The sequence below is a fragment of the Notamacropus eugenii genome, chromosome 1, assembly GCF_028372415.1.
Source record: "Notamacropus eugenii isolate mMacEug1 chromosome 1, mMacEug1.pri_v2, whole genome shotgun sequence".
NCBI lineage: Eukaryota > Metazoa > Chordata > Mammalia > Diprotodontia > Macropodidae > Notamacropus > Notamacropus eugenii.
This window is the reverse complement of record NC_092872.1, coordinates 350,342,822-350,364,659: the sequence shown is the minus strand read 5'-3', so window position 1 is coordinate 350,364,659 and position 21,838 is coordinate 350,342,822. Positions and strand designations below refer to the sequence as shown.

General features: G+C 35.2%; 1 protein-coding gene and 1 pseudogene across 1 annotated transcript in view; both read right to left on the bottom strand.

Moving 5' to 3' along the window:
• The window catches only part of CDC42BPB (CDC42 binding protein kinase beta), a 154,806-nt gene that overhangs the window by 66,179 nt on the left and 66,789 nt on the right, over positions 1-21,838 (bottom strand). Inside the window, exons 5-9 of the mRNA XM_072630158.1 lie at positions 18,108-18,256; positions 13,836-13,929; positions 9,425-9,625; positions 4,716-4,964; positions 330-409 (exon numbers count right to left, since the gene is read on the bottom strand). Of these exons, the coding sequence (XP_072486259.1) occupies positions 330-409; positions 4,716-4,964; positions 9,425-9,625; positions 13,836-13,929; positions 18,108-18,256 (773 nt within the window). The remainder of the gene's footprint in view (positions 1-329; positions 410-4,715; positions 4,965-9,424; positions 9,626-13,835; positions 13,930-18,107; positions 18,257-21,838) is intronic.
• On the bottom strand, positions 19,254-20,065 carry LOC140518219 (large ribosomal subunit protein uL18-like; annotated as a pseudogene).

The following is a 21,838-nucleotide window of genomic DNA, read 5'->3' as shown; positions in this document are numbered from 1 at the left end:
TCAAATAAAACTTTCGAAGATCTTGTTCTGATCATTTTATTTTTTATTCTGGCACATGAAATTTAACAACTGAAAGGTTTTTAACAATATTACTAGGAAATAGGAATTTGAGGGACTAATTCTTACTGTAGAGACTTTGAAGGACTGTCTCTTAAGATCTAAAATCTAGTGTTCCGCTTCCATCATTGATAGAATCACTGACTCTTATTACATTAACAAATAGCATTAATACTAACACCTTACAATTCATAACCATTCAATAAAATAACCATTTATTTAATTCCAAATTACTAATCTGTTAGTAATTTAAGTAATAAATCAAGACATACCTTTCGGTTGTAAATGTAAAACCAATGAATGGCAAATGTAAACCAGAGAAGCCAGTATGAGAGCCAGGAGGTACTATTTCCTGCAAAAAAAAAAAAAAACAAACCACACAACCACATATTAAAAAAATAATGTTCAAACAAAACAAGAAAAAAACAAACACAATGTATGAGGGGGAGAAGAGTTGTGTATCTGAAGAAATGCATAACTTTTTTCAATAATTTTGAGATGTTCAGATGAGGAATAAAAAGACTTTCTAGGACATAACAACAGGGCAATTCAATCATTGGATATCTCTACTTGGCTCACAGGACTTCAAGTGGAAAGGATCTTAAGAGTTTATCTCATCTAATTCCTTCATTTTATAGATAAGGAAGCTATGACAGCTAAGTAGCAAGGTAGAGTAGTTACTCTAGTAACTTAGAGCTAGGAAGAACTGAGTTCAAATCCAAATTCAGACACTTATTAGCTATGTGATTCTGGACAAGTAATTTGATCTCTAGCTGCCTCACTTTCCTCATCTGTAAAGTGGGGATAAAAATAAGTCCTATTCCCAAGGCTGTTGTGAAGAGCAAGTGGGATACATGTAAGTCACTTTATAAGCTTTAAAATGCTATATAAGTGTTAGCTATTAATGTTATTCTTAAGGCCGAGAGGGGGAAGTCACGTGGCCACAATCACAAGGGAATAAAGATCACACTCTCTGATTAATAATAGGTCATATGAAATAATACCACAATTTGATAAGTGTAAAAAATAAATTTATGATGATTTACATGACTGCTTATTTTTGTAAAAATATATGTTGTAAGACATCTGCAATTAATTCTAAACACATGCTGTGTTTTGCATAAGCAGCTCTGAAAACTTCAGTGTGTGTGTGTGTGTGTGTGTGTGTGTGTGTGTGTGTGTGTGTGGTGTACCATTCCTAGTTAAATACGTGTCACTTAGAGAGTGAGCCAGTAAGGAAATGTCAACTAGTCAAGAGGCATTTACTTATTATGTAAGTGCTTAATATAGTGTTCTAAGTGCTAAAATGTGTGAGTGTTAAAGATAAGGTGGAAGATAAAAGCCTAAGTTCTCATCAAACATTAAACTGAATAATTAAGTTGAATTCATAATCATAAATATAAGCTAGCTTAAGAGATAAAGGAATATTTTAACCTAAAATTAGGTAAATTACAAATCTGGAGTGGTTAAAAAACATGGGATTTGGTCCACTTGAATTCTATTATTTATTTTAGGGGTAATATAGTAGATTCTTTAAACTTTAGTAAAGAGAGGGATAACAGAGAAATCAAATCTCACAATGTAAAATACTTCTTTATAGTCTCAGAAAAACAGTACCAGTATTAGTCATATTTTTGCTCTTTTCTATGATGTGGACATTTCCATTACTATTGAACTCAGTACTTAAAATTAACTAAAATACACAACTAAAATTGGAAGAGAACAAATTTATATAAATTAAGGAAATGGGGCTGAGCATTCTCACTAGATGGGGCAGACTTTTAGACAAATAACCAATCTTTTTACTGAACCACAAAAAAAGGACTCTGTCACATTTTTCTAAAGAGTATCTGTCACTCCTTGAAGGTAGTAGAAAGAGGTACTGGATTTGGAGTCGGAGGAACTGGATTCAAATCTTGGTGTCATTTGCTTTCTATGTGACTTTAGGTGACTTGAGTAACCTACAGCTCAGCTTCCTCATCTGTAAAACAGAGGTTGGACCAGACGATTTCTAAAGCTCATTCTAGTTATAAATCTAAGATCCTATGATCTTAAAATAATAATAAAAAAAATAGAATGCCATAAGACCAAAAAATAAACAGCACATTAAGTACTTAAGGGAGTAGAATTGCTTTTTAGAAGAATTACTTTTGGGAAATCATGTTCATTTAACTAAACTTTACTCCTAAAATGTCATTTGTTTTGGGCTGGGAATAGGGGTATATGAGAGCAGAATGATTTGCTCTATTATGGAAAAAACATCATCATATAAGCTGTAAAATCCAATGAACCAAATTAAACTTACCATATAAAACAGCCCATCGGACCACAGTAAAAAAAAATCATAGAACCAAAACCCAAATACATGTCTCTGAAAATCAATGATAACAATCAATCTATAGGGGATTATTTTATGTTTCTTGGCTTTTTCTTATAAATGCGAAACATATTCCATACACTGCAAATACAGTAAATGTGAAAGGCTAGGAAGTTGCATTAGACTGTCCTGTTTGTTGACTAAGAGAAAGAGCATTAGATCAGAAACCAGAACTAGGTGCTATAATGACTGACTTTTATAGTGCTTGACAATTTATAAAGCATTTTCTGTGGGTGAAATGTAGGCATCTTTCTATCTCTCCCAAATACATTTTTACCAGCCCTTGTTTGCCAATAACATACACGGCCATTCCTATATTACAATTTGTGGTCCAAAAAAATCAAAACTCATTCCCAGTTCCCAACTTCTTAACCAACTGTTCATTTCCCAAAACTGCCTTCCTTTTTTGAACTCCTCACAACCAGTAAACACAGAAAGAGAAGTTTAAGTCTTCTTCCTCTCTAATCTTCTAGAACATTTTTCTCTTTTGCATTTTCTGATGATCACTCTTTTCTCAGTCTCTTTTGTTGGATCATCACCTCATTACCATGAATGTTTCCTGGGGAAGTGAGTTAGGCTCTTTCTCCCTTTTTCCTCTGCGATTTCATGTGTATTCATGGATTCAAATATTATCTCTACAGAAACATATGTGTTTGTGTATACATATGTGAATATGTAAAGCATATGTGTATATGTGAATATACATACATATATGTACAATATATATCTGTACTATGTATGTATGAATAGATATGTACAGCCCTAATGTCTCTCCTATACTCCAGTTCTGCACCATCACTTTCCCGCAGGCATCTCCTCCTGGATTTTCCCCCTGAATCTCAAACTCAGCATCTTCAAAACAGGATCAATTAGTTTTCCCACCAAAACTCACATTAACCCACAAATCATTATTTCTATGGAGTATACTAGCTCCTTCCCAAATTCATAATCTCTGAATCACCCTTGACTTTTCTCTTTATTTCCTACATCCCATCAGCTGTCAACCTTGTCCATTCTACCCCTCCATCTCTCACATCAGTGCCCTTCTTTACTATTATATGGCCTACACTCTTGTTTAAGACCCAAACATGCTTCACCTGTAGTAGCCTCTGAGTGGATCTGTTTCCAATCTCTTCTTTCTTTGACCTATTTTCTATAAGGTTCCAAAATATTTTGGTAAGGTATAGGTCTTCTTATTCCTCTGCTCAAAAACCCTGAACTCCCATTTTCTCTAGGATAAAGAAACTTCTCAGCAAAGCATTTAAGGTCTTCCATGTTAACCAAGATACTTTCCTATCCTTATACCACAAGACTAACCTTCACAAACTCTACATGCCAGCCAAAGGAGGGTATTTGCTCTTCTCCAAACTTAACATTCCATTTCCTGTCTCCATGAATTTTCATTGCTACCCTTGTATCTGGAATGCATGTTCTTCTCATGTCTACTACTAGAATTCTTGTTTTCCATCAAGATTAGACTCAGGAGCTAAGACTTTAGTTTAACACCATTCCTGATTCCTCTGTATTGAAGCTTTCTTCCTCCCCAATTTCCTTTTTACCATACTTATTTGTACACGTTATATCCCTCACCAACACTCAATTAAAACATGAGCTCCCTGAAGGCAAGGACTTTGATGCCATCTCGGTATCCTCAAAACGTAGTATAGTACCTTGCTCATGGTAGTCTCTTTATAAATATTTGTGAAATTGAATTGACACTATTTTTACAGGGCTGTGTCACATTTATGTAGTCACTCTTATCTATCCTTGATGATATCTTCTGCAACTTTAAAAAAATTTAGGTTTGTCCATAATGTAACTTCTGATAAAATTTAAACAGGACCTTCAAATCTATTAAGTGCTTTCCTCAAAACAAGCCTGGAAAGCAAAGCAGTCATCCACAATCTAATGATAAAGAAATGGGACAAATAGGGTTAAGTAATTTGTGTAAAGTAACATAGCTCTCAAGTGGTGGAGCAGGAACATGTATATACACATAAAATTACTTTGAAAAGGAAAATGCATACAAATAGAAAATCTTACATTTGTATAGATAATAAAACATAGAAGAATTTCAGACTAGTTACAATGCAAAATACAACTGAGAGTCTTAGACCAAGACATCAGAGAAAGTACAAAGGCCAAATTGCCAAAACTTCAAAAGTCACAACATTTATCTTTGGAAATCAATTGCTAAAAAAATAAACGGGGAATAAAATGGCATATATTTCTCATGTGAAGGTTATACTAATAATCAATAAAGCAGTGCTTTTACGCTTACCGGATTTCTTAACACATCATCATCTACATCAAAATTTGATGTGTCTGAAGGACTGCTAACATCTGGAATATAAGGCGCTTCAAGATTTCGTATATCTTCCCAATTTATTCCTTCAAAAAATGCATGCCTTTTGAAATCTTCTATTCCATTCTGTCCTAGTCGGCGCTCTCTACTACAGATGAGTCTTTGAATGAGGTCTTTTGCCTCTTCAGATACATCTGTGACATGAGAAGGAAACTGAAATCGCTCCTACAAAAAAGATTAAGTTCAACATTTATTCAGATATACGCAGACACATATACTGAAAGGAATGCCAAATTTATGAAAAACTAAGTAGTAGACAACAATAATCAAAATGGAAGCTGTAGTTCAAAAGAGTCCAAAAGTCATTTTGGAATGGTAACTAAATATCAGCCCAGACTAATAAAATTTTAAAACCAGAAAGACAAAGAAGGGAATTTTCAGACTTACTTAAGTTTGGCTATCTAATTGGAAAAATGTAATCTGTTGTATTCGAGGTCAGGTAGAAAAGTATCACTTAAAATTAATATATATCCTTTCTGTTTTACATCTACTGAGACACCTTCTTATGTGTCTGAATTTTCTCTGAAATGCCATATCATGGGAAGTTAAGTCATTTTAGGATGAGGATAGCGATAGGTTATAACAAACAGTTCTTTTGTTTTTTATTTGTAGGAGATGGAAAAATATTGTTGTCACAAGATGATGTTCGTATTTGAAAGGTATGGGCTTTCTGAAAATAAAGGAGAAATCAAAACGCAAGATGGGAGGAAAAGAAGAGGTAAAAGAAAGGCTGAAAAGGGGGAAAAGAAAGGACAAGAACTTTACTATTTAACTTGCCTTTTCCATTTGTGAGAACCTATTTCTAGATTTAAATCTTAGAGTCTGAATCTAACACAAAGGCTAAGTATAGTATGGAAGTCAATTTTTGTATAGCTGCTTCTTAAGTATAATCTGGCATGTGTTATCTCAATAGAGTCTAGGAGACCCAAAAGGGACACTCAGAGACCACAAAATTACCTGGAGTTAGAAGGAGTTAAGTAACAAGAAAAAGTATACAGGAAACAGTTCCTGATTGTACTGAGCTAAAATACTCCAAAAATGAAAATATTAATCTAATGATATAATATAATGATATGTCAAATATTAGATAATTTACTTTTTATTAGCAAAAAAAAAAAAATAATAAAGAGTAGACATTATCTGTTTGGACGTTTACTGCACCTTAGAAGACACAGAAAACTTTCTATAGATTAACTTGGGATTACTTAAATTTAGCACTCTACATCCTGAAACTTTTAAGAAACCACATTCTTTGTAGCATTTCCATTTTCTTGTGCCCATTGTGCCTTTTGTACAAAGAAGGTAAAGATCAATTACTCAACTTATTAAAGTTTTAAAAAAGAAAAGAAATTCTAAAGGACAAAGAAATCCTCTGACCCTGGCTCCTCTTTCCCTCTTCCTAAAGCAGTCCCAGCTCTAGAACAGGAGCTGGATGTATTTTTCAATAAGGGGTAAGGAAGCTATTTTTGAAAATTTTGCCCTTTTTGAGGGGGTGAGGGGAAGAAAAAGGGGGATGCAAAGTAAAAGGGAGAAATAAAAGGACCCAGAGTTAACCTTACCTAGACTTTATGAGTACTCAATTTAATACCTTAAAAATCGTTGCTCTATTCAAACATATCATGTAACAATTAACAAAGGTGGAGAATAGCTGATTTAAATGATAGTCATAGCCAAACACTTCTCAGAAAAAGGTGACTTGACTAAAAGTGCAAGTTGGTAACTAAAACACTGATCTGTAACTTAAACTTTTAACAATTTGCAATAATTTTCCATCATATATTTTTTGCCATTGAGAATAGCTACTTATACTTCTCCTACTTGCTACAAAAATGAAAAGAATATGAAAAAAGACTCAGGTTTTGCTCTCTAGGCCCAAAACTTTAAAAATGCAACATTCCAAAAGTGATTTCAGAGAGCATTTCAGAGCAAAATACACATCATGGAACCAGCATTTTAATCATTTGTGGATTTTCAATTCTAAATCCGAGGCATTATTAAAAGTAGTTTGACAAGTTTTTTGTCATACTACAAGATAATCTCTAGGTTCATTAAACTTCATTGTGGGAATGCTTTGAATTTTTTTTGCTATTGAAATTATTAGGTATATAGTACTATTTAAAGGTCAACTATCTTTAAAATTTACATAATTTACAAGTCCAGTTTTTCATGAATTATACTAAAATTATGAAAACTGTTTTCCCAATTATATTTATTTCAAAATATTTTAGATCAAGTGTTTCTAATAGCATCAATATGGAATATAGTAAAATTTTTAACATCAATTCAATCACTCAAAAGATAAAAGCATAAACTTTTCACTTTACTGTTCAAATCAATAGTTCAATTGAGAGGTTAGCTGATATTTGTGATAAGCAATCTGATTAGAAATGAAATTTTCAAACATTAACCATTGCCAATATATACCATTTTAAAAAAAAATCAAACACAATCATAAAATTTACTTCTCTTACAACTGAAAATATCATATATCCAAATTTCTCAAAAACAATGTCTATTAGTGTCATATACAGCAAATAAGTTTACTTCAAGAAAAACTTGAGTAAACAACTTTAAAATGTGATAATTATATACAACTGCTCCTAAAAAAAATGTGTAAAGTGAATAGTTGTATTTATTTATTTATTCATATCTCTCCATTGTCTTTCCTTATAATTTTGAGATCCTTCTCGCTGTAAAAATAACTACTGATATTACACTTAAAAAACCAAATACAGTGACTTCAAAGGTACACTGTCAAAGCTTCTAAATGTATTTTGCAGTTCCACCTAACTCCACCCTAAAATAAGACGGATAATTGATCCTCATTATATTTGCATACTCATTAAATACTATACTAAAATTTTAAAAAATTAAATATTAAAGTATAAAATAATTCCACTTCAATATGTAATCTGATTTTATGGAACTTGGATGTTTAAAGAGTCGCAGTAGCTATGACACTTTTAAGTATTTTAAATTCTAAATTGTACTGAGAAATCTCTATTTTACATGAAGGTCAGATAACGCAAATCTTAATGAGTTGAAGCTCTAACAATAAATGGTTTACTGTCCTTTAAGTGCAGAAACTGGGTAATTTTATTAATTTTCCTCAATATGTTTGCTGACAAGCTGGTAACAAAGGGGTTCTTAAGTGTGTGTTCATCCTTCATTGGCAAAGAAGACCGTGCCATCAGAGAAATAATGACATGACTTGCACTTGACTTTGTTTTGAGCGAGGGAGGGCTGTGCAGGTCACCAGCCTCACTTCCGCTCTAGAGTCATCTGAATCAAGTGACCAGATATATTCATCAGGATGACTGGAAATGACCCAGGATGAGGTAATTGGGGTTAAGTGACTTGCCCAAGGTCACACAGCTAGTGAGTGTCAAGTGTGTGAGGTGAGATTTGAACTCAGGTCCTCTTGACTCCTGCACTGGTGCTCTATCCACTGCACCACCAAAATGACACTTTGCTTACTACCTGTTGCACAAGAAAGTCTCAAAACCATTCATTTCAAGACAGCGTACCCAGGGTACTATTTGAAACTGGACATCTTTCTCAACTGAGAGCATCATTCCAGTCAAGCTGAAGAAAACCTAATAACTCAAGAAAATACATTAAAAAGCTATACAAATTGTGGTGATAGAGATATAGACAGAAAAATTAAGTCATATTTCCCTAGCCTATTTAAAAATACAATCTTATGAATAAATATTTTGAAACAACTTTTTACCTACATCAAATATCTTCAATTAGATGTTAATAAGTTAATCATTACCTAGGCCAAGGGTAATCCTCACCTCCACCAAATTTATGTCGTTATCCCAGTGTGTAAATGAGGATGACTACACCTTTCATAGACAGATGTCTTTCCGAGCCCTGGCTCTTTCACCTTATGAAAACTGACCATGCCTCTCCTGGTGGCATCTACATTAATGAATGTCAATCTGTTGACCAAGGTTGGCTGCTGACCACTTCAACTCCTGAATACTCTCTTTTCTGGATTTTCCTGACACAGCTGTCATGGTTCCATATCTACCTGACTAGCTCTTTTCAGTGTCCTTTGCTGGCTCATCATCTATATTATACTCCTAAATGTGAATGTTCCCCAAGACTCAGTCCTGGACTCCTTTCTCTTCTTTCCTGACATCAGCAAACACAACTCTTCATGACTCCAGGGAACACACAGCAGGGCATCTCTGAGGATGTTTTTGCATCATTCCTCAGTCTAAATGCTTTAGCAGAACGTAAAATGAGCAATGAAAGACACCAAATGAAATTGGTCATTGCCATGTTTTAATTTTGTATGTATTTAAATGTACATGTATAGAGTGATACTGACCAATAAAACAGAGCAAATGGAACACCAGGAATTTGAAACAATTAGCATGTTATTCTTAAATTCCCTAACTTTGGTCCAAAGAGGATTTGGCCTAATAACTGGCATATAAAGTACTCTACAGATCAAGTCAGGATAAGAAAGCTCTTCATTCCAATTAACATATACTTGGCAAATCAGATCACTAAAATTTTCAAAAGGACTACTGATACAGGTGAAATAACATTATTTTACACATACAAAGGAACAAATACTATACTACTTATTTAGAAATACCATTTCTTACTTCATGATTCATGATCTTTCCATAGGTTTCCACTAATGATTCTGCATAAAAAGGTGTTTCACCATATAGCATTTCATACATGCAGACACCTAGAGACCACCAATCACATTCTGGACCATATTTTCCCATTCCATCCTCCATTGCTTGCAGAATCTCAGGTGAAATGTAGTCAGGTGTACCCACTGCCACAGAAGATTGGACCTTAGGGAAAGAAAACAAAAGATTTTAAACCTTAGAAATCCACTAATTGCTCAGTATTTCTGGTCATTTAAGCTTCTCTGAGGAGGTTCACTTTTCTTACCTCTAAAACTGGAATGATAAAATGTACACTATATTCCTTACAGTTATTTTGAGGAATAATACCTTATAAGCCATAAAGCATTAAAGAAACGTAAGCTATTATTAATTCTTCCAATAAAATTTTGCTACTTTTTTTTTTTTACAAAGAATAATAACTATAAAAGAAAAAAGGAACAGTCATGGAAGAAAGTTAAGCTAATGATCATATTCTGAAAGTCTAGTATGAATAAGCAAAGTTCAATTCAAGAGATTATTTTTAAATAGCCAAATTATGTTTATCCACCTCAATATTTTAAAAACTTTAAAATATAATATTAAATATAGATTCCAATTATAGCTATCTTCAAACATTTGAAAGTTTATTTGTTTTGCTTGATTCCAAAGTGCAAAACTAGGAACAATGGTTAGAAGTTTTATTTCCTATTAGTAAGTTCTCCCTTTTCCCTCCTCCCCAAAGAAGCTCTTAATAATCAACACAGTCCAAAAGTATAATGTGGTTTTCTCAGGACATTATGAGTTCCCACAACTTAAGGCTTGCAGTGGAGATAATAACGACTTAGGTCAACAGTAGAAGGAGGCCCTAGAGGGGTAAGTGCTGCATGAGATGACTTGTGAATACCCTTTACACTCTGTAATCTATGATTCTCAGAGGTGCCTTAAGTGGAGGAAGAAATATGTCTACATCACTACAAAAGAGGACATGGCCATACTGATCTTCCACACTACCCCAGTTGCTATGTTACAAATTTTAATTTAAGGCAAATCTTAGATTTTGCTTGCTGAAGTAACAGAGTATCTCAACATAAGAGGATTCATCCAAAGCAATCAGTCCCCAAGACATGTACTTCAAGTACATTATAAAAAAGGCTGTGAATACATTGAAAAATCTCTAGTTGCATTAGAGTACTCTTTTTCACTGACATACGGCAACATTTCTACCCTTTAGTAGAAAACCTTCATTGCCATGGCCAAATAATTTCATCACTTGGCTGACCTGAAATGTATAGCAAGACATGTAACGTTAACACGCAGTTCTACAAACTTTATCTCTAAGTTTTACTATCTTGAAAAGATTTATTACAAAGCAAATTGGTAAAAGAAAATTCTTTAGTTCATTACTTCTCAAAAATATGACTGATGACCAATGGTTCCTTAATTATAATAAGTTTTAATTAGATGGTCATGAGAAAAAAAATTATGCCATGCAGAGTTCAGTTTAATTATATGTCTCTAATGTTAATAAGATGTATTTTATGATATTCAATTATCATTATGTTGCACAGTAAGAAGGTTTAAACTGTAAGTAATTTTTGTAGATTACAATTAGCATCACCTCTATAAAACCAAATAAAGTATTTCTGAGATCTGCTTGAAGTGTGGGGACAGTAGATGGAGCAAGAAACTGCTCTGAGGATTTCTGAAAAGCCTGAAATCTATATCTCAGAGTAAGATTCAGGGAGCTAAGACTCCTAACATTTTTTTTTTGGCAGGTAACACCTGTGGCCTAAGTGTTTGGAGGCTACACACTGTTATATCCAGTCTTAGGAATTGGAGGGAAGAAAAGAAAGGAAGCTACCATTGTTCTACTTGTCTTTCCCTTACCAGTTTCCTATCTCAAAACTTAAACCAAGACTGCCCGGATTTGATCTTACACAGATAATGAAGGATGATGGTACTGCCTCATCTTAATGCCAGATGCCCCCGGGGACCAATGCCTGTCTTATTTGAAAAAGCATGAGACTGGGAAGCTTGAGTTTGACTCCAGTTCTATCAGTAACTAGAGGTGTGAATTTGGCCAAGTTATTTAATCTCTATGAGTCTCAGTTGTATGAAGTGTCAGAATGGGGATAGCAAATTAGACAATGAGCTTTTATTAAGTACTTACTACATGTCAGGATAACACATATATCAATATTATTTTAAAAATTAAATAAAAATGTATGAAATATTTTGAAATTATAAAATAAACATGATATTACAGAGGCAGCAGTAGGGTTCAAATCCTAGCTTTGCTAATCAGTAATTGTGTGAATGTGAACAAGTAATTCTCTCTCTCTCTTGTTTTGCACTAGACGATCCACCTGGTGCTTAATACTAGGACCTATGATGTATAATTTGGAACCATGTCTACCTGTCAGCTCCCAGGACTTTTGTAAAGCATTAGCTGCAAGCAAACCTGAGAATCAGGAAGTCCAGCTCCTTTAGGTCTCCTTGGTTTGGGGCCCATTATGGGATAAGAGAGATTAATCACTCATACCTCTGTAACTAAAAAATATTACACAAAATGTGTTTTAAAAAAATCAGACAGTATGGTACAATAGGAAAAAAGTGCCCGACATAGAGCCAGGAAGGTCTTAAATTCAAAGCTTACCCTTGAAAGTTGTTAGTAATGTGCCTGGGGTAAGCTTTACCTTCTTCATTTGTCAATAGGGATAGTGGTAACTGCAGTACTTATTTTACAGAATTGTTATGTGGATCCAATGAGCGTGTAAATGTGCTTGGAAAATACTGAAAGGTTGCATGAATGTCATCATTTTAAACTAGTCTGAATTAAACTGAATCAGACTGATTTCCTACCTGAGATACAATGGGGGAATAGGAACCTTGACTGGGAGAGCAAAGAAATCAAAAGTAATTTTGGAACTTAAGTCAGTTAGCCAATAAACATTTGTTCAGTTCGTAGTGCATCAGGTACCATGTTCTGTGCTAGGCCCTGAGAGAGGCCAGGCCTGGGGAGGGCTCTGGACAACCACCGGAGGCCAAGGTGGGACTCAGACCCGAGTGTGCTGTAGCAGAGAGGATGCTGGACTCAGAGTTAGGAAGACCACCTCCAGTACTTTCTAGGGATGTGATTGTGGGCAAGTCACTTCACCTCCTTGGGCCCCAGTTTCTTAATATATAAAAAGAAATGGGTGGACTAGCTGCTAAGTGATTTGTCCATGCCAATGTCTCAGGACATTGAATCCAGACCTTCCTGACTCTGAGGCCAGCTCTCTACCCACTATGCTACACTGCCTCTAATCATAACAAGAACAATTACTTCAACAATCAGATATAGTAAAATTGTGTGTGCAGTATGTCAAAGTATCTTCTAGCTTTATCTAAACTAAGCTTTCCTACTTTTTTCATGATACACGAATTTTATCAGGCAAGAATGAGCTGGTTAAAGGATTAAGTTCTGTTTAACAATAATGACCTAAATTTTTAGCTGTGACTCAAGATGACATCAAATAAAGAGAAAATATCCTAGAGAAATTACTAACATCATCAACTGATAATTCAGTTAAGCATTAAAAAATTTCCACATGAAAATATGATTTTGGGGCAAAAACAGAATACTATTTACTAATAACAGATTTTGAACCTACCTCTTCCTGACCGCAGGCCTGGTACTCTATCCGCTGCACTACCTAGTAACGAATGTTGCCTGTCATCTCTAGGTTAAAATGACTTGCCTTGGCCCTCAGTCAATACGTATCAGAGGCATGGCTTGAACCCAGGCCATCCTGGCTCTGAGATCAGCTCTCTATTCGTTACACCACATCTTCTTTTAAATTATTACTACTTTTTCTATATTTCAAAGATCTGTAATCTCTGTCACTGTGTGTATACTACTCCTACTAACACAAACTGCAACCTTTCTATCTTAGTGTATAGTCTTCATGAGTCACTTTAACTAAAGAGATTATTATCCATAAACCAATATGGTCATGAGACTATAAACTTTATAGTTAAATTGGTCCACAAGTGACAGAATATAGTTGGTTTTTTTAAATTAAGCTACTTATTAAGAAACTCTAAATAAGTAATTACAACTAAATAAGTTACTGAAAAATAAAAATATTTAATATAGTTTTGTAGTATCAAGATATTTTTTATTTAAGGACGTTGTATGAATATTATGAGATATCTAATCTAACAGTGTTCCCAGTAAGCATTACCTTTTCAATTACTGGAGTTTTAAGAAAATATTCTGGTCAGGTGCTAGTACTAAGTAAAATGTTCATTTCTGATCACACTGATAATATATTTCCTCAAAAAATAGTTATTTACACTGCAAAATTTAAAACCAAGAAAAAACCCAAAGTGGGAAAACCCCCAAACTACATACAGTTCCATCATCATTCATCTTCAAACATGATCCAAAGTCTGCCAAGCGAATGTGACCATTCATATCCAAAAGAACATTGTCAGGTTTAATATCTCTGTCAGTTAAAAAAAAAAAAAGGTGAATGAATTCAATCCAATATAAACAACATTAGGTCAAAGTCCTATTTTAGCGTAAGATTTGTTGAGAGAATGCTAATGTTATTTAGTGAATAGTTATAATATGATAGTTATTATGATTCAAAGAAAAGTGTTTCAGGACAATATAAAGTTAATTTGGTGTTTTGCTTTAACCAGTCACATTAAGAGAGAACACAAAAGAATTATGCAATATTCCACATTTTACCTATTAAGGTAAAACTTCCAACCTTACAAAATAATAATAGCTAGCATATCTATATTACAAAAAAATAGCATTATCTATTTTACAAAAATTAATTCATTTTGTCCTCACAACAATTCCGGGAGATTGATGCTACTATTTTCCTTATTTTCTAGATGATGAAATTTAGGTAGGCAGAGGTTAAAGTGACTTGCCAGAGTCACTCAGTGAGTAAATATCTGAGGACAAGGTCTTCCAGACAACAGGCCTGCTACTCTATCCGCTATTCCACCTGGCATTGAACACTAGATTCCAGTGACTTGTCCAGCTAGGCTCACACAGAGGCAGGATGTATCAGAGGCAGGATTTGAAACCAAGTCATCCAGGTTCTGAGATCAGCTATTTACTACACCACACTGACCCTCTTATTCTTTCAAGCAAGAAGAAAATCTGAATTTATTAATATTTATTTGAGCAAAGTAACTCCACACACAAATAGGATTTTCCCTAACAATACTCGTGTTTACACTATTCTGCAAAACATATTCCAATGGTTTTTCCTTTAAAAAAAGGAGGGGGATGTCAGAACAATTGTACAAAGTAAATTTTATTTCCTAAATGATTTTTTCCCAAAGGTTTTCCTCACCTTTAAAAAAAAATTAGCATAACATATCAACTCACATTTTAAAGATGTACAGCTTCTATCCATAAGGCACAAGACAACATAACTAGATTATAAAAAGAACATGTGCTGAGTGTGATGGTATCTCCTGTTATAAAACACTACCAAGGGATATTAACATGAAATCACACTAACTAGGTCCACTATGTATTTATTATCTGATCTCCCTGGGCCTTCACTGCCAACATTCTATGACTCCCCTAATCACTTCATTATATTACTCTCTATAGTAACTGTTCCAAACCTCACCTTTCCTCTAGTCTCCCATGTACTCTCCCACCCCATTTTCTAAAGGTGTGGACTTCAGGACGTTTGCATAGTTTCCCGTACTCATCTGACATCACTCAAGACATCTTCCCTTACTGTTTCCATTTCAGTTTCAGATGAAGAGGTGGTCCTCCTTTCCAGGGCAAACTCTACTACATTAATCCCTGACCCCATCCTCTCATATTTTTTCCCAGTAAACTGTACCCAGTATCATCTCCACATTCTTGTATCTTCAATCTCTTCCTAGATGGAAGTTTCTCTTCTACCTACAAATATGTCCATGTCTTTTCTATCCTTAAAAAAACCCTCATGTAATCTTACCCTCCCCATTAGCTCTCATCCTGTATCTCTCCAGCCCTTTTCAGCTAAACTCCTTCAGAGTTTACATCCTATACTTAGTTCCCCTACTTCCTTTTCTCTTACTCTCTTTTAAAACCTGTCAAATCTGGGTTGCAAATTCATCATTCAGCTGATACTGCTCTCCAAAGTTATTAATGATTTAATTGTAAAATCTAATTACTTTTCCCCAACTCTCATCTCCCATTTCAGAGCCTTCTCATTTGCTCTCTTCAATAGCTGCAATGCTCTTCTCACCTCTGGTTTCCTTCAAGACTCAGTTCCAATCCCACCTTCTGCAGGAGGCTTCTCCTAGTCAGCACCCCTCCCCCCGAGCTGCTAACCTTCCATCTATTCTATATACCCCTTGTATTTAACTAGTTCCTTACATGTTGTCTTCCCCCTTATTAGAATGTGAGCTCCTTAAGGGCATGACCTGTTTTTGCCCTTTTTTGTCTCCCCAGCACTTAGCACAGTGCTTGGCACAAAATAAGTGTTTAAGAAATGCCTATTGTTTTTTTAGACTGCCATCTTGTATATTGCACTTCTGCACTGGTCACTCCTAACCCTCCCTCACCACCTCTCAACTTCTTCAAGGTTCAGCTCAGTGTTCCTGATTTCCATAGTCCATGGTACAATCTCACGCCTCAAATTATCTTGTATTTACTTTACTGGGGGATACAGTGTATCCCCCAGTGTTCCTTGAGGTCAGAGGCTTTTTCTTTGTTGTCTTCATTTTATCTACTACACCAAATACAGTGTACACAGTAAACACTTAATAAATGCTTGTTGACTTAAATTATTGAGTAGACTCTGCTTTGTGTATCTTTACCAAAGTAGCTTCTTTTACCCTCAGGGAAATGGAGAAATGGTTTAGGATGATTACACAAAGACCATCTTACTGGGATCCTCAGTGTCCTGTTTCGTTATTCCTGTTGTTCCATGTGTAGATAAAGCCATGCTGAAATAAAATGAGCCAATCTGGGCTACAGCCCTTAATAATATGTTGCTGATACTCAATCATATGGTTCATTTCCTTCTGCTCTTAGCAATATGATTTCTGAAGTAAGATAGATATTGACACTAAAATCTCAACCTGTTGGTCTTTATAAACTTAACATTTTTATGTTAAGATGTACAAGGTATTAGGCTGAGGAATCTGATGTTTTCAGAGATAATTAGGAAAATACACACTCTCCTCACATATCTCTTCCTCCCCTCCTGGCTCAGAATGCTGGCTCCTCACTGAGACAGTGACAATAAAGAACACTGCTTCTCCCTTTTCCATTTTGAATGGGACAGAGTGATTTATAGATGAGGAACAGGAATGGATGGGTTGTGGTCTACAACACAGATTTCCTAACATTTTCTTTCTCACCAAACCCCAAATTTTTCAAAGATCTCTATTATTATCAAGGGCACTACCATCCCTCCAAGTCAGTCTGGCTTACAACTTTGGTGTTATCTTCAACTATTTACTCATATATCCTGTGCCTCACATATCCAATGAGTCACCAAATTCCTTCATTTTTACCTCTACATCTCTCCTACATATTTCCTTCTGTCTATGCACATAATCAGCCCCTGGTTCAGGCCATCATAATTTTTTACTCTTCATCACTTCCTATTTGAATTACTGCAAGAGACTGAAATGGTCTTCCTTGTCTCAGTTCTCTCTCCTCTCTGATCCATATTCCACAAAGCCGCTAAAATGATTTTCCTAAACCTTAGGACTCATCCAGTCACTTCTCTAATCAATAAACAAACTCCAGTTGTCCCCTACTGACACTGGAATCAAATATTAATTTATCTTTACCACTTCATTTTAAAATTTATATTTGTAATGTACATAATTATTAGTACAGAAGTAATGCATATAATTTATAAGTAAGTTTATTTATATACACACAGACATAAAGACATATTGGGGGTACATGCTTAAAAATCTTTTACTGACAGAAGCATATGATCAAAAAAGTATGGAGATCACTGCTTTCAGACAAGCCTATCTGATAATTAAGGTCAAATTGTTCTACAGAGTGAGAAAATAAAATGGATGATTTCTGGAGGTACTTTCTTATCTTAATTTTTTTTTTGTGTCATGGATCCTTGTGGTACTCTGGTAAAACCTATCTCTTCTTGGAATAATGTGCTGCTTTTATAAAAAAAAATACAGTTGAAATACTAGATGAGTTAGAGATTAATGAAAATAAAGATAACATATTTTTTCCTATCCAAATTCACAAACCCTGTGAAATCTATCCACAGATCTCCTTAGACTCCAGATTAAGAATCATTGTTCTAGATTGATACTTGGTATTCTAAGTATTCAAAGGAGGTGTTCTGACACATTGCTTACACAGTCAATGAATTTGTAATTAATCTGACAAAGGTGCAGAAGTAAAAGCACTGGATTTGGAGTTTAAGCCTTGGCTCAAATCCTGGCTCTATCACTTAGCACCCTGGCAGTAGTCATTAACCTCTTGGAGGTTCAGTTTCCTTATCTGGAGAGCTAAATAGCCTATCTTGAAGACTTATATGAGAGAAGCATTCTACACATTCTAAAGTCCTCCAGAAATATTAGCTATTATTACCTGTAAAATTGGAAGATTGGCTTAGATCTCTAAGCTCCCTTCTAATTATAAAAAAGGCTGATCCTATGATCCTACCTGTGTACGTAATGTAGCTGATGAATGGAGTGTATGGCCAGCACCATTTCACCAATGTAAAATCTTGCCATATCTTCAGGAAGTTTGTCTTCAAACTTACTGAGGAGTGTCAGTAAATCACCACCAACATAGTAGTCCATTACCAAGTACTACAAATAAAGGAGGAAAAGAGGAAGGTGAATATTTGGTCATTACTGGTAACAACAAATATGACAAAAGCTAAATTCTTACTGTTGATCAGAAGAGAAAAGACTGCTTGAGGAAAGAGCATATTGTAAGAAGCATGAAATTAGTCATCTATGAGTTATAATTGTTTTTTCCCCTTTAGATAATCTAATGCCATAAAACATTTTATTCTAATTTCCTTCTTAATTATTTATAATCACCAGAAAACTGGCAAACAAGGTGATAAAGAGAATCAAGCTTTTTAAAGTACCAAAAGAAACCAGAATCATACCTTTGGTAATGCTACACTAGTGAGAAACCTTGCAAGCAAAACATGAAAAAAGATCATAAGTTCCAAGACTTAAACACAGTTCTGGCTTTATGTAAATGGACCATTCCACAGACTGCTAGGTAAAGTGATTTTTATGGAATGCTAATTTGCCCTCAGATGTGGGAAAGGGAAGAGAAAATGGGGCCAGCACATGATTCAAGGACATGTGGGGGTCAATCCAGGGACAAAGAAGTAAGAAAAGGAAGAGAAATAGGTGGGGCAGGAGACAGCCACATGGGGCTGGGGGGGAGGGGTGGGAGGAAGGGTTGAGGGGGCCTGGTCAGAAGGAAAGGAAAAACACATGGGGGGCAGGGAATGCTAGGGTACTTGGTGGCAAGTGGGCACAAAGACACAGACAAGAGAGGAAAAGAAACATGGGGGAGTGGTGGAAGAGGGAGGAGACAGACAGTATCCTAGTGCAAATGGATAGGAGACAGGCACACAGGCACTGGGTGCAGCAGGACAAAGGTCTCCTCTCTTGGTGCCCAGAGGTCTCAAGTGAAATCCCCAATCTGGCAGAGGTGGCAGTCTCTCTGCACACACATTCATTCTTTTGCTTTTATTTGGAGGGTTATTTTTCAGAGTTTTTATTTGGGGAAGGGTGGGAGCTGTGGAGCACCAAGCTGAGGGGGCAGGAGCAGAGAGAGAGCATGGTACTATAAAGCTTTGTTGTGGTGGTTCACTAAGTTTATTGTCTTAATCTGAAAATCTTCATAGAAAATCACAGATTTTGATGTTTTAGCTATCAGCTGCACATTCCTAGGCTCTAAGGAAACTCGCCTTCTGAGCAACTCAGTCTTTCTTCTGAGCAATAGACATTTTGGGGCAGTTTCATTTTTTTTAATCTTTCCTCTTGGATTTCTTTTCATACTCTGGGTTCTCCTGTATACCAGCATGGGATTTCTTATACATCTCAAACATCCCAGGAGTCATACAGTTCTTTATGTACTATGAGAATTTTTTTCTAATTATTTTCATCTTCTTCCATGAGGTAACACATATAATCTGCAACATTTTGACCCAGATGTACTTATGATGTACTTCTGCATGGAACTGTCTGCTTTCTGAATCATACTCAGGGAAGTGTCTGGTATTGTGAGGAAGACAGACCACTACCCACAGGTCTCTTAAGGGCCCAAAAGCTTTTGTTTCTAGGAACAGTTCTGAAAAGACTTACATCCAGGTAGCATGTAAAAACACCAGGCTGACCATCAATGCTTTTCACATTATACTCATCACCTGACCTTCATACATCTTGTCCATGCCAAATTTGTCAAGAAATCTGAGAGACTATATACAATAAGCTGCAGCATAACTTGCCAGGCCACATTCACACCATGTTCTGGCAACTCAGAAGCATAAGCTGCACAGTCATATCCTCTTCTACATGAGCATAAACAATCTGCTAGATGTTGGTGACTCAGACTATCATCCCATATTTCGGCATGTTACACTTGTTTCGATCCTTGACTGCCCAACGTTTCTGTGCAGGATGATCTGCAGAATTTCACTCGATGCCTCTTGTGGCAGGCCTTATTTTTTGGAATGTGGATTCCTTTTAGAATTATTTGTTTAAAGTCTCTAAATCTGCATAGTATGTATGTGAATACAAGGACAAGCCGTAACACCAGAAATGGTTAAATCTAAAAGAGTGAAGACTCACTGAAAAAGTTTATCACCTTAACAAGGCTATGTTAGACCACTAGTTGGTCTTACTATAAAGTATGTTTTGGTAATTTTAAAAAATCTCATGAGACTGAAATGAAATTTGTTTTTCTAAAGAGGTTTTGCTTTCTCTCCCAATTTCTTTCACTGAGTGTTAGTAGTAAGAGTGTATGAGGAAAAAAGCAAGCCTTTTAAAACACTAGTACATTCAATTCATACAAGATAAACAGATCTTACACTCTATGGAAGGTGTTCATTCTTAAGGAAATTTGATTTGTTAACATATTAGAATATTTTTTTTAGCATGGTCTATTAACAGGTTCACCATTTAATTAAATAAACATTATTGTCTACTATGTGCATGTGTGCTAAAATTATCCTCTGTAGCACTTCATGGTATAAGGGTTTAGAAAGTTATATCAGTAGAACATAAGCTCCAGCAGGTCTTATCAAGTCAGAAATACCTAACGTAAAGATTTCACTGCCAGTCTATGAAAGCTTAAGAATCAGACTGAAATGTTAACTGTTAAATTTAACAAAATAAATAAAAATACAATAAAACATAATATGTGGTGTTCTAAGTCAATAGGTGGACTGCAGGATTCCTACGTACGTTTAGTAGCTATTTTGAGCTTGACACCACTAACCTAGAACACTCCTTTATCTTTATGCTGCATATTTTCACATGTGCTTGCCTTCCTCAATAGAACATAACTCATTAGGGGCTGAGACTGTTTCATTCTTTGTATTCCCCAATACCACAGTGCATGGTATATAGTAGGCACTCAATTAATACTTACTGAAGGACTGACTGATTGATTAATTGAAGGTATGGACATGCATTGCTAAAAATTTCCTTACCTGCAAGTTCCCTTAAAGTCTAGGATCCAGACCAATGAAATCACAGGCCCAATTATATTCCCATCATTAAAAAAAAAAGTTTATCTCGAAAGTTAAAATTTATTTTCCAAAAATATGATATTTCAATGGACCTTGTCTGGGAACCATCCTCTCTACAAAACAGCTTAACTGCTGCATGTTGTTCATGCTAGTACTCTTCTCTAAAAGCCTATATAATGTTCCTCCTCACACTGAGGAGGAACTCTTCTTCTGGCTTTCCTCCTTTACCAAATGACCTAATAAATTTCTTTATAAAACTATTAATAATAATAAAATACTGAAGAACAGAAGTTTCTAGGTAGTCTGTAAGTTTATGGACTCTTTCTTAAATCCTCACCAATACATTTCCACATGTTTATCATCATCCTTTCCTGAACCTTCCCAAGCTACTGAGTATCAAGATGTACATGCTGATTTAGTTCAGAAGATCTTATCTTTTTTATCTTTATAGTCTACTTTTTTATCTTCATAAGTCACCTATAAGGTGGTCTATTTACTTACTTTTATCATGAGTGAAGAAATGACCATGGGTTTCATAAAATTATGTTTCCTATTACCTCTGGGTACATGATGAAAAAAATTACACCAACACCTTTGTCTCTCCAAAGAGAATCTGTGAGCTCCTTTCATTTCACTGAAATTTTCTCTTCACCTGATTTCATTCATGTAT